At 46.6% G+C, this 13,396-nt stretch overlaps 1 protein-coding gene across 11 annotated transcripts in view; it reads left to right on the top strand.

Moving 5' to 3' along the window:
• Positions 1-13,396, top strand: part of LOC144136175 (uncharacterized) — a 218,473-nt gene that overhangs the window by 153,266 nt on the left and 51,811 nt on the right. For 6 of the 11 annotated variants that reach the window (XM_077668228.1, XM_077668232.1, XM_077668235.1 and 3 more), the window contains 3 exons: positions 693-816; positions 1,129-1,199; positions 12,499-12,597. In XM_077668228.1, coding sequence (XP_077524354.1) covers positions 693-816; positions 1,129-1,199; positions 12,499-12,597 — 294 coding nt within the window. The remainder of the gene's footprint in view (positions 1-692; positions 817-1,128; positions 1,200-12,498; positions 12,598-13,396) is intronic. The other 5 variants (XM_077668229.1, XM_077668236.1, XM_077668231.1 and 2 more) reach the window with 1 other exon arrangement.

Below are 13,396 nucleotides of genomic sequence, written 5' to 3'. Positions count from 1 at the left end.
ACAACTGAGTGACGACTTGATGGTGCAGATAGTAGGCCTTTCTTCAAGTTCTGTAGACCTCTTGAGACAGGCAATATGTTGGTCAATGTCCTACCATTTTTTTTTTTCTTTTTCTTCCTGTTATTCCACTGCTCTTTGCCGGTAGCATCTTTGTCATGCTTGGCGCTTCAATGTCTTGGTCATCATTTTATGTTTTTAATCATGTCCATAGCTATCTGGCCTGTAGCAGGTTGGGAGCACACAGTTGACATGAAAGCTATAACTTGAGCGAATGGGAAATAATGTATGCTGAAGTGATCTGGCCATGATTTTCCAGTTGTGCAAGTTCAGGGCAAAGAGAAGAATGTCCTGTCCTCAGAAACTTGCCTTGCTTTGTGCGAAAGTGAGAGAGTAAAAGCACGCGTCTAAGTAAGGTGGTGGGTAGCCTGTATTGCTTCTGTGACGTGTTTGTGTACAGTAGCCAGGCCACCTTCGAGAGAAACAGCTCTGTTCTCAGCTGAAAAGAAATGCATTCATCAGGTAACTCACATTGGCTTGGCTCTCATTTGCTTGTTCTGGCAATTCTGGGTTTTTCTAAACATGCCAGGTGCAGTCACTCCTCTCTCATTCGCGAATGAGAGCATTTTCTTGGTGATGGTGGGGGGGCTGAAGCAGTCTGAAACTTTGTGCTCTGTTGCGCCTTTGCTGTGCAGCCCAGTGTTGCCGACTCTTCTCCCAAAAAGAAGCCAGTGGGGGGTGTCTCTCTGTTTGGAGGCTCAAGCCTGTTTGGAGACGAGCTGAGAAGTCGGCTGGAAAGGACTGACATGCCGGCAGCAGGTGCGTATGCCTGTTTGCATCTTGCTCACTGATTAACATGTGTCCATGCCCGCTACAGTGGCTCAGTGGCCTTGGCGTTCAGCGGCCTGCCGATCCGTAGGTGACGAGTTTGATCTTGGCCGTCTTGGCTGTATTTCAGTGGAGGCGAAATACAAAAGCACCCATGTGCTGTGCGATGTAGCACATGTGAATGAATCACGGTGGTCTAAATTCATTTGTAGCCCTCCACTGCAGCATTCCTCATAGCCTGAGTCAGTTCAAGATGTTGAAACCCCTCAATCCACAGTAACCTGTAGTCTATTGCTTGTACAGAGTCTGCCAAGATCCCAAGTGAGCTTGGGCAAGAAGAAGATGACCACCTGTTCTCCCAGTCTTCTGCCTTGGCAAGTGTCTGCACGCTTTTATGTTCTTTCTTTTCGCCAAGAGTCCTGCTTCTTTGACTGACTTCCTGGGCAGTGCTCCCAGAATTATTATGGAACCAGCGCAAGGACAAAGGGAGAAGACAACACGAACTCCCTTTGTCTCTTGCGCTGGTGCCGTGTTCCATAATAATGCAAACAACCAACTAGCTCCGCTGCCTACCCTTAGCTCCCAGAATTGTTTACTGCTTGTTTGCTCAGTACCTGGAGGGGACAAAGTATGTTCTGGTGTGCTTATCTAGTTACACTGTCCTCTGTGGCACATAGCATCGAATAGAATGTCAAGCTGTTCTGCAATTCTTGCAGCTGATCAACTTTAGGCCACAGGCATGGGCAAGCACTGACACTGAAGGAAGAATGAGCAAGCTTTATTTTCGGTTAGCAGCTTTTATGCTTTTCTGGCTCGTGATGTCACTGCAACTGCTGCCGATAGAATGGGCATGGCTGGTGAACCTGTAGTGTAGATAACCACATGCCAATGGTGTATGCTGATCCACAACAGGTGTGTTCGTCAGGGCATGGGCATTTCTAGGCGTCTGCCAATTGGTTGAGTGTCAAGGTCTCATCTCTGCTACACATCAGTTCTCAAAAATGCACTTTACTGCATGGTAATTAATGGCTGTATTCGAATCAACAAACAGAATTTGTTGAAACGGCCTGTGACAGTTCTTTCTTCTTGCTCAGAAATACCTCACTTTTGGCAGACAGTGATCACTCACTGGCTGGCCAAGCTTGCTTAAACTTGTCTGCAGTTCTTTTATTTCATAGCTGCATTTCCATTTTGTACTGGCAGTTGAAATGCCCAGCCATACGGGTTGAGCATGTTGTCTAGAAAGAAAAGGCACAAAGGAAAACTGTTAGAAATTTCGCCAAACAAAGGCATGTAAAAACGTGTGCTCTTTAACTCTTTCCCTCCGTAGCAAAAATAGTGATTTCTTTTGGGTTTTGGTTAAATTTTTTTTGCTCCAAGAACTGTCAGCTTTAAAGTTTATTACAGTACGTGAGAATGACGCTAATTAAACAACCTTTTCAGTAGTAGAGGTTTCATAAGTGTTTATTTTACAACAAAATTTTATTTGCAAAATCAAGGTTATTTGATTAAGTTTAACCAGAACTTTAAAAAATATGCTCGTTTATAGCGAACAGAAAGGAAAGCCAGCTAGATTAATATCCTTGTTTCTAGTATCGAAAGTTCTCTCAGATTCCTTGGGCCGTAACTACAAGGTGACAAAATTGGCTAGCGGTTACCTTTTGCATGAACTGCTTGATGTAACTCAGATATCAAAGCTTACAAACATTGAAATCTTTGGTGACATTCTTGTCTCTTTGCCACCACACAAATCATTGAACACAGTGTGCAGTGTCATCTCTGACATTGAATTTCTACACGTAACAGAGGAAGAAATGCTTGGACTGTTTGCTCAGAATGTGACTACCGTATTTACTCGAATGTAACATGACCACAATTGTAACACAAGGGTCGACTTTTCGGGTGTGAAAAGGGGGGAAAAAAAACTACGATTGTAACGCGAGGGCAGACTTCGGGCGTGCGACAGAAAAACCAAAAGAACCCGAATGTGACGCGAGGAACCGACATCGCACAGTTCTGAGGGTCAAAGACAACTTTATTGAAATACAAGCCAAACAGGCATTCCTATACACCCTCAACCTCACGGCAGTTGTCGCCGTCACTGTCATCATCACAGCTTGACTCTTCTTTGTCACTAGCTGCCTCCCACAGCAGGTCGTCCTCGCTTCCGTCTAGAGCATTTTAAATTGATCATTTCTTAAATGCGCGGTAGCCCAAATCATGAGGCAGCCGGTACCAGGCTGCTGAAACCCAGTGGGCAACGGTAGACGCACTTGGGCATTTCAGCCTACCTGCAGGTGTTGTTGTTGATCCGCTTTCAATCCACTCCCAGTATAATTGTCGCAAGCGATCCTTGAAGGGCTTGTTTATGCAAACGTCCAGAGGCTGGAGAATGGAGGTCATGCCACCCGGTATAACAACGAGATGCATTCGGTCACGCTGTAGCTTTTGTTTGACGCCGGGTGTCAGGTGACCTCGGAAAGAGTCCAGAACCAATATTGCTTCCGGATGAAGCAATGCGCCTGGCCTTCGGTCCCACACGCTTTGAATCCAATCTATGACAAGATTTGAGTCCATCCAACCTTTTTCGTGGCAGCGCACGATAACGTCTTTCGGGAAAGTTTCCTTTAGGGTCGTCTTCCGGCGAAAAGTGATGAATGGAGGGAGCTTGCGGCCGTCAACCAAGCATGCCAGCATAACAGTAATCCGATTTTTTTCGTTGCCTGTGCTTCTAAGGCGAACTTCACACTCACCAGACTTGTGCACTGTTCTGCACATAGGCATGTCCAGATACACGGGGGTCTGGTCGGCATTGCCGATATGTCCAAGTGGCATGTTGGTAGAGCGACGAAGATCGATAACATAGCGCTGGAACTCTCGAAGTTTTGATTCGAAGTCCCCGGGCAGCTTCTGTCAAATAGAAGTCGTGCGTTGAAGGGAGAACCCGGCCCTTCGCATAAACTTCTGCACCCAGCCTCGTGATGCCTTAAACTGGTTTTGGGTCAAACCCATGTCCCGCGCAAGCTCCTGTGCTTTGCACTGAAGCATTTCAATGCTTACTCCAAGTAGTCTCGAACGTTGCTCGCTAATGAACTCTGCAAGGCGTCGCTCCAACTCCGAGAAGCGGCCTTTCTTGGACCCCCGAAAGCCTTTTCGCAGGCTGTTGCAGTCAAACAATTCCTCGCGATGTTTCCTCCATCCCCTGATCGTCGATTCATTGACGTCCAGACGTCTTGCAGCCGCTGAATTTCCCACTTTCTCAGCAAGCAGAATAGCGTTGCGCTTGAAGCCAGCTGTATGCTGAGCGCGTGAGCACGCCATTCCGCTTGAAGAAAACTCGACCGTTTGATGGGGATAGGCCTGAGACTCAAAGCACGGAACGCACAACTACACGCACTGGCACCAAACACGAGAAAGAGCGAACAAAGAACGCTGCTCCATGCCCTGCTGCCTGTTAGTCACCTGGCCACGTTTTTCCATCAGCTGCAAGGATTAACAGACAGATGGCGGTGGGATCGCTCGCTTCTTTGCTGGCGTCTTGGCGGCGATTGCGAGCACTCGGTGCCTCCGAGATGGCTGTTTCATTTTGCGGTCACGGAGGCCACACAACCTCGCTACAGGTTGCGAGTATTCGTCAAGAGCGGGCGCCCTCTCATCAGTCGTTACCGGGACTAATATACGCCGATGATATAGTGCTAATGGCTGACAGCAAGGAAGATTTGCAGAAGTTGATAGACATATGTGGTGCAGAGGGAGATAGATTAGGTTTCAAGTTTAGTAAGGAAAAATCTGCAGTCATGATATTTAATGATGAGGTCGACGAGCAGAGAATACAGGAGTTCACGCTAGAAATAGTGGATGAGTACAAGTATCTTGGGGTGTGGATAAATAACGGCGCTGAGTATCTGACAGAGCATGAAAAATATGTAATGAATAAAGGTAGTAGGAATGCAGCTGTCATGAAAAATAGGGCACTGTGGAATTACAATAGGTATAAAGTGGTAAGAGGGATCTGGAAAGGGGTGATGGTTCCTAGCCTGACTTTCGGTAATGCGGTCCTGTGCATGCGACCAGATGTTCAAGCGAGGTTAGAAATTAAACAACGTGGCATAGGGAGGCTAGCTTTGGGAGCACATGGCAATACACCAAATCAGGGGGTACAAGGTGATATGGGATGGGCGTCATTCGAAAGCAGAGAGGCTAGCAGTAAGATAGCATTTGAGGAACGATTGAGAAAAATGGGGGAAAAGCAGTGGGCTAGGAAAGTTTTCAAATACCTGTAGATAAAGAATGTTGACACGAAATGGAGAAAGCGAACTAGAAAATTGACAAGCAAATATCTGGACAGCAGTAGAGGGGCAATTCAGCAATTATCGGTTAAGAAAAAGGTTAAAGAAACAGAGAGCTCTGTGGAAAACAGGGATGCTGACGAAATCGGCACTGGGAACATACAGGATTTTTAAGCAGGAAATTGCCAAAGAAAATATCTATGATAATTGTAGGGGAAGCTCCTTGTTGCTCGAGACCAGGACGGGAGTTTTACGGACTAAGACATATAGAGTCAGGTACCTTGAGATAGACACGTTGTGCGTTGCGTGCGGAGAGGAGGAGGAAACGGCTGAACACAATTGATACTTTTCTGTAAAGGGCTTCACCCTGCAGTGGAAAGCAGCGGGGCAGATTTATCTAAGGCATTGGGGTTTAAGGACAGTGAAGGGAAAGTAGATTTTAAGCAGGTAGAAGTAACCAAGCGATGGTTATCTGATTGGTGGCTAAAATCAAGAGAAGAGTAAAATTTCATAAGTCATGGCTGGGTGGCTTGAGCCACCGCCCGATTTAAAGGGTTCAGCCGTATCCATCCATCCAGCGACTCCAGCTGGCGTCGACTCTTGTTGGCTTGTTATCACTGGCGTCGTTTTTATTTATTTATTTATTTATTTTCATTTGCATTAGGTTGCCGCTTTGTTCTAGTAGTTGTAACCTGTGGTTCGCATACTGGTTGACCGACGAGTTGGAGTGCGTGATTTCAGATCTGTTGAAGGATGGAGGGGACATCATGCCAGAAAAACTAGCCACCCTGTATACGCAATGCCTTATGACTTCGACCGTACCAGAAGCTTGGAAGAATGCAAACATTATCTTATTTCATAGGAAGGGAGACGCCAAGGACTTGAAAAATTAGACCGATCAGCTTACTATCCGTTGCCTACAAAGTATTTACTAAGGTAATCGCTAATAGAGTCAGGGCAACCTTAGATTTTAATCAACCAAATGGTCAGGCAGGCTTTCGTAATGGATATTCCACGATAGATCATATTCACACTATCGATCAGGTGATAGAGAAATGTGCAGAATATAACCAACCTCTATATATAGCCTTCATTGATTACGAGAAAGCATTCGACTCAGTGGAAACCTCAGCAGTCATGCAGGCATTGCATAACCAGGGGGTAGAAGAGCCTTATGTCAAAATACTGGAAGATATATATAGCTACTGCACAGCTACTATAGTCCTCCATAAAGTCAGCAATAAAATCCCAATAAAGAAGGGCGTCAGGCAAGGAGACATGATTTCGCCAATGCTATTCACCGCCTGTTTACAGGAGGTATTCCGAGGCCTGAATTGGGAACAGTTGGGAATAATAGTAAATGGAGAATACCTAAATAATCTGTGATTCGCTGATGACATTGCCTTGCTGAGTCACTCAGGAGGTGAACTGCAAATCATGATCAATGAGTTAGACAGGCAGAGCAGAACGCTGGGTCTAAAAATTAACATGCAGAAAACCAAGGTAATGTTCAACAGTCTAGCAAGGGAACAGCAGTTCACAATTGACAGCGAGAGCCTCGAAGTTGTAAAGGAATACTTAGGGCAGGTAGTGACAGCTGATCCGGATCATGAGAGGGAAATAACCAGAAGGATAAGAATGGGGTGGAGTGCACATGGCAGGTTCTCTGAGATCATGAGTGGCAGTTTACCAATTTCTCTCAAGAGGAAAGTGTACAACAGCTTAATCTTACCGGTGGGTGAAAACGTGGAGGCTAACGAAAAGAGTTCAGCTTAAGTTAAGGACAACGCAGCGAGCCATGGAAAGAAAAATGATAGGTGTAACGTTAAGAGACTGGAAGCGGGCAGAGTGGGTGAGGGAACAAACACGGGTTAATGACATCCTAGTCGAAATCAAGTTTGAGAACAGCTTTGCGGAACCGATCCGATTGAGCCATTGCACTCTACAAGCGTTCGTTTTGGTCCCAAGGAAGGATGCAGAAAAAAAAAGCCATTCGTTTCACATTTAGCAGTGCGCATTGTCAGCTTGTGGAGGATCACCAGGCGGTGGCACCAGATGGCGCCAAGTTCCCGTCAACAGCGCGCGCACATTCTTCGCCGTGACCAATCAGCGCATTCCAGCGATGGGCCATGGTAGGCGGTAAGCAGTAGTGGTACATGCTATGCTAAATGTATCTAGTATCTTGCGCAGGCTGTCACTCCGTCGCAGTATCTCACACTTGAGTTCGGATCGCATTCGGATCCATAAGTCAGGGAACATCACTGATTAGTGTTCTCTTCTGCGCCGTCAACATGACGATGAAGCATCACTGGGTCAGCTGGGCATTCACGTGGTTGTAACCATAAAAATGGTGCCACTAGCCTTGGCAAGAATAAGTTGCAGCGATTAGGCAACCATGGTGTGCAAACTTCCGCGACGGGCTCAGATCGGCTGTTTTGATTGGTGCCTTCTCATTTTGTCAGTGGGAGAGTGAAATGGGAATGGGAAGCCGCGCGAAAATCGAGTTGAAAACGGCATTTTGTTTGCTTTTATTTTTAAATTTGTTCATTGAATAACTCCCGTTCCTATGCATCAATTCCTGTAATTCTTTTTGAGTCAACATCTGTGTGACATAAAGAATCCATCTGAAGTGTAGCCGACATCCGTTCAAGCAGTGCTTCGCAGCCCCTTTAAAGTGAGAACTTTACTAGGCTATGTTGACAAGGTCATGTCCGCAAAAACCTGTCCACAGCACTTATGGAGAACTCGGAAGAGGTAGAGTCAAACGAGTGGTTGTAATTGAAAGAGGATGATGTGAGGATGCTGCGCAAACAAAACTTTTTGAAATCGGATTAATAGTTAATCAATTAAAGCCAAAAATATCCAAAATGTGGGCAGGGCAAGAGCAAAAGTGGCGCCAAATTTGAAAACACCTGAAGTGTTGGACCACGTGCTCGGAACTGTGGGTGGAGCCAACGCGTGGCACCAAATTTGAACACCCGAAATGAATACTGAGATGACACGAGGGAAAAAGCATAGTTAATTGAGATTCAGTAAATTCATGATTAATGAAAAGTGTTAAGCATAAGTTAAGGTGAATTAAGGTGAACTAATGGCAAATTAAGGGTGTTAATGATGAATTAAGGTTAATTAAGGGGAACTAATGGTGCCCTTGGCGGTTTGCTGAAGTGACGTCACGATCAGGTGAGACACACGGAGCGATAGTACACCAAAAAAAAAAATCTTGAAATGAGTATACAGCCTTTTCCACTTCGGCGCGCTGCTTGTATGCTAGTCACTCTCGCCGTTGCTGCGTGCAGATGCTGTGTTCACGCACTGATGTCGTGGTGCTTAATTGTGCGGTGTGTGGGCATGTGGCATCATGCTTAAACCGTCTGTGCCATCGCATAGTGCAGCTTCAACGTCCAGACCACATGTGAAGCAAAAGCGTCCGAAGGAGCGTCAGAAACGGGATACTGAAGCGAAGCGTTTGAATTGTGCTGTGGAAGGTGAAGACGACCGACAACAATGGAAGAAGACTCCTCAGTCTCCTGTAACTCGTGAGTAAAGGAATACAGAAGCACGACGAGTGCCGAGGAGGCGTCAGTGCATTCGCACTACAGAGTGACAGCAGCGAATTCTCACAGTTTCGTTAAGCAGAACTGCTCCACAATGGTAATGCTCCCTGCGGCTTCTTTCAGCGTCCGAAACGGTAGTGCTGGAGCTTCATTGCGTGGGGCGCCGCATGTGAGGAGGCTTCACAGCACGAATAGTGAAACAGACGTGATGGGCGCGGAGCTTTGGTGCACTGCAAGAACAAGTACCACGCGGACGGAAGCAAGGGAGGGGTGCGCATTGGCGCCAGAGTGGCAAGACGCCTTTGAAAAACAAAAAAATGGTAGGGTTTTAACTTAGTTAAACCGAGTAGGTCATGCAAAAGCACTTGAGGCGACGCCGTCTCAAAGGCAACCACATGAAAAGACACGGCACGAGCAGCGCGTGTCCATAGCTGTCACGCGATTGCTCTCGTGATTCCAGCGCCAATGTCTCTCGCGCATCAAGAGTGGGGACAGCAGAGCGCGTCAGCGACGCAAGGCGAAGAGAGCGGGCAGGCCGAGGGAGAGAACATGTGGGAAGAAGCAGCTCCGTGGCCTGTCTACAAGGCTTCCTCACTCTTCCCACCCCTCTCGTAGCGCCGATATGTGAGCCGCAGCTGAGGTGGTGACGGCTGCCGCAGTCACGCTATCAGCGCATGGTTAGGGGAGGGGGGTGCCAGTTCTACGCGTTGACACAGCAGCTGCGCAAGACCTTCGCCGCTGGCCTGTCAAAGGTTGAGGCTGAAAAACCGAGTTTTTCAGCTTTGCTAGTGAAGCAGTGGTTTTGCACGAAAGGAGATCAGCAACAAGGCAGTTTTCGTATCAAAGGGCGCAGCCCACCTGGCTCGCTGATATGCGCAGCAGATACTGGCCCCCTTGCCACGGGCTAGCAGCGGAGCTCCAGAAACGAAACTATACAGCCAGACGTTCTCCCAGGCTATCAACGGGAACCTGCCGACCGTCAACATGCCCATCTTTGTACACACACCAGAGGGGCGTGGGAGACAATGGGATATGCAGTTCAGACCTGTGGACGAATATCTGGACGATCGTCTGTCAAGCACGTCTTATCTCGGCGTGATGCCTCTTCAGGGGCTCGTCTGAATTTATCAATACGAGCGACATGGTGTCCAAATAAACGAGCTTCTGACGCCATAGGCTTGCATGGGCGTTTGGTGTAACTCCGGTGGCAGTCCGAATTATCCTAATTTCTGAATTAACGTGGGTGGAACTAACAAGTTTTTACTGTAAATTTTAAAAAGGTGATAGCAAAACCATGGCAAATCCGTCATGATGCTGAAAAAATTAGGACACTTAAGCTCCGTCTTAAGGGTATGGTGCAATAGTGATAGTGGGTTAACCCTTTAACCATCAACCCCGAGCTGTACTCATCATGGGAGTTTGTGTTAATATCGGCAACGACGAGTCACACTCGTGCAGCCCAATTTTCCACTGTTTCCACCACCAAGGACGAGGTATAGTCGTCTATTACTTTCGTTGCAACTGTCATCCCTAGACGGCGATAGTTGTCCATGAAAAAACCGTATTTCGTGCCTTTCACGTGAGTTTTTCCTGGCAACTGGCTTTTCATAATGTCACTTCACATGAACAATGCCGGTGGCGGTGATGCTTGGAGAAAAAGAGGTGCTTCTTGGAGTAGTTACGGAAAGCAGCGTTGCTGACGACATGGAATTTGCCTCTGACAGTGACTTGGACTTTGTGTTTGAGCTGGATATTGCTTGAGATGATGACGAGAGCGGTGACGGTGACGCGCTGAGCAGTGCACCTGTGCGGCAGCGTGTGAACACCAATAACCCGCCACCTGCGCCTCTGCGCTTTCCCTTTTCTTCATTGCCCGGACTCTTTTGGCAGCCCCCTAACGAGAATGATATTCTCAGTGGGTTCCGTGTATTTTTTTGACTGGGGCACTAATCGTGGTGGAGATGAACCGTTATGCCATAACATATTGTACTGTGCGGGGTTCTACATCGAAACCAGTAGACTGCGATGGGATGATGGTCTTCTTTGCACTAATAATATTGCAGGGTATTGTTGGAAAACCTCAAGTTGAGATATATTGGTCAACAAAAATATAGACACTAGTGTTCAGGAAGACTCATGAGCAAGAACCACTTCAATGCGATGATGCGCTGCCTGCTTGTCACCAACTTGAAAACTGTGGATGAAGCTACCTATCCGCGAGAACGTTTCTGCAGGCTAGTTGGTGCATACTGAAGGGTGTTTACAGCACAGACAAACACAGGAAGAAGCGAATTGACAGAACAGAGCGCTGTCTGACAACTCAGGAATTTTATTGGCCGTTCAGTCGCTTATATAGAGCAGCTGCTCATATCAACAAAACAGAATGGCAGGCTATCGTAGGAAGAAATCGCCTATCTGCACCCCCAGGGCGAAGCAACGTCTGTGAACTTTTCAGTGTGTTACTATGTTTTGCATCAAAATAAAAACATTGAATTTCAGTACGTTGTGACCCATTACCACGGCATATATTGAGGGAAAGCCACCCTCAACAACAACTTTAGTTTTTGTGCTATTCTAACGAGAAATGAATGATGTAATATATTTTCAGAATCAGAATTGCATTGAAAATATTATGACAGTTTTTAAATTAAAAAATTGGTGGTTGAAGGGTGAACGCCCATGCATTCTGTACTTAACATTCATACATCCCTGGGAGTCCTCATACCAGTCCTGGTGCAGTGGTTAAGCAATGCACCACTGCCCAGAGATGGCAGGTGCGGCCATCGGTAGGGCTTTTGTGACCCAGGTTGCTCTTCATGGAAAACCTCTCATGACCTTTCATTAATTAAACTGCCACGATGCGTAGTTTGCTCAGAATACGGCGGGCAGGTTGTGATGACTCCACAAGGACATAGGTGGTCCACCTGCCTCCTAGGTTGCTTCTCTGTTAATTTTTCGCTCATGGTCAACGATGCTGAAATAGAAAATGTTAACATACCTCATAAAGCCTGCTTGAAGTTGATACAAAGTAAATGAATGTTCACATCCACCGTTGGCAGGTCAGTGGGTGCGGTGTATATTCACACAGGGCAGCCTGTGGAGGAGGGATGTGCATGACCTTGCCAACTGGTACAATTTCTTCCCCTGTGCCATATTCACACCTGTGTGAATAGCGGTGCGCACACTGATGCTAGGGTGTTTTGATTGGCCATATGCTTTTCATCATTTATTTTTCTTTTTCAGCATGTGCTGGCTGTAAATATAAGGTGCACCTTCTGTTCACCTATGTTCAGTTGATGTCGGTGCTTGCCCTGTCTGCACTTGTCATTTGCCTGTGTTTGTCTAGTGCACTGCTTCTGTATTGTGAGTTCCATCACTCTGTGTGGAATAATTTTATTGTTACAGTTAAACAGTTACAAAGGATATCTTAAGCTTATGGACAGAGTACCATGTTCAAGAGAAAATGCAGTTCCCTGGTGTTATTGTCATCATTACTTGTACTGATAACATTTAGTTTACACATGTTGCACTGGCTCTAGAAAATATGTTTAGAGGTAAAATAGGAGGGCATTAAAAGCATTTTGTCATTTCTTTTGCCATTGCCTCTGAGGCTAGTGCCAAAAACATACTTTCTCAAGATCCTGCCTAGGATTGGCACTGAGTGCTTCAGCACAGTGAGGGGCACAGTTATTGACTACTTCTGTGACACATTATTAAATTGAAATTTGGGTTGCTTTTCAGACAGGCAGGGTGGGGAGACAAAAAGATACTTTGTTGCTGTGCGTAATACCTGAAGCATGTTTTGTGGTTGGCTTATTTATTTTAAGCAGTCCCTAAGCCGACCTGCGCTTCGAGACACAAAGGTGACGCCGGCGAGCTTTGACGAGCCTGCTGACCAGAACAAAACTCTTGTTAGTGCCACTAAGGTAAGGTATTTCATTGTGGTTATTGACAATAAAATTTTGCCAGGCAGAGCATCCAGCGAACACAGTTCTTGTGGCAAATTCGTCTGGGTGCACCCACAGGAACTAGTGTCAGCTCTGCTTGTTCTTACTTGTACTTGTCAGCATTGGCAGCATCTGCAGACTTGCTTGTTCATAATTTTAGTGTGGAAGCACTACTTCACTAGCAATCCTAGAAAGCCTCTCAAATACCTGTAGAGATAAAATAGCCGTGACTGAGTTTTGAACCCATGGTTGCACGAACAGATCAGCTTCGCTGGCTACTGGTCGAGAGCACTAGGCTACTGCTGCAGCTGAATTACACCTTGTGTAATTTCGTGTTTCTGTATTGTGAGTTCCATCACTCTGTGGCACAAAAGGAAAGGAAACGGCATGTAACTGGGTCAGTGGACACCTCAATCGCACTTTGATCTAAGTGGGTGTAGGGACAGAGATGTGCGCTTCTTACATTAGGGTTGGCAGTGTTTTGACAGAAACATGCTTTGGAGCAGTAGGCCAGCCCCGCCGCGGTGGCTCAGTGGTTAGGGCGCTCGACTACCACGGCGGCTGCGTTTTTATGGAGGAAAAACGCTAAGGCGCCCATGTGCTGTGCAATGTCAGTGCACTAAAGATCCCCAGGTGGTCAAAATTATTCCGGAGCCCTCCACTACAGCACCTCTTTCTTCCTTTCTTCTTCCACTCCCTCCTTTATCCCTTCCCTTATGGGGCAGTTCAGGTGTCCAAGGATATATGAGACAGATACTGCGCCATTTCCTTTCCCCAA

This window comes from Amblyomma americanum, chromosome 6 (genome assembly GCF_052857255.1).
Source record: "Amblyomma americanum isolate KBUSLIRL-KWMA chromosome 6, ASM5285725v1, whole genome shotgun sequence".
Classification (NCBI taxonomy): Eukaryota; Metazoa; Arthropoda; class Arachnida; order Ixodida; family Ixodidae; genus Amblyomma; species Amblyomma americanum.
This window is presented reverse-complemented; position numbering and strand designations above follow the sequence as displayed.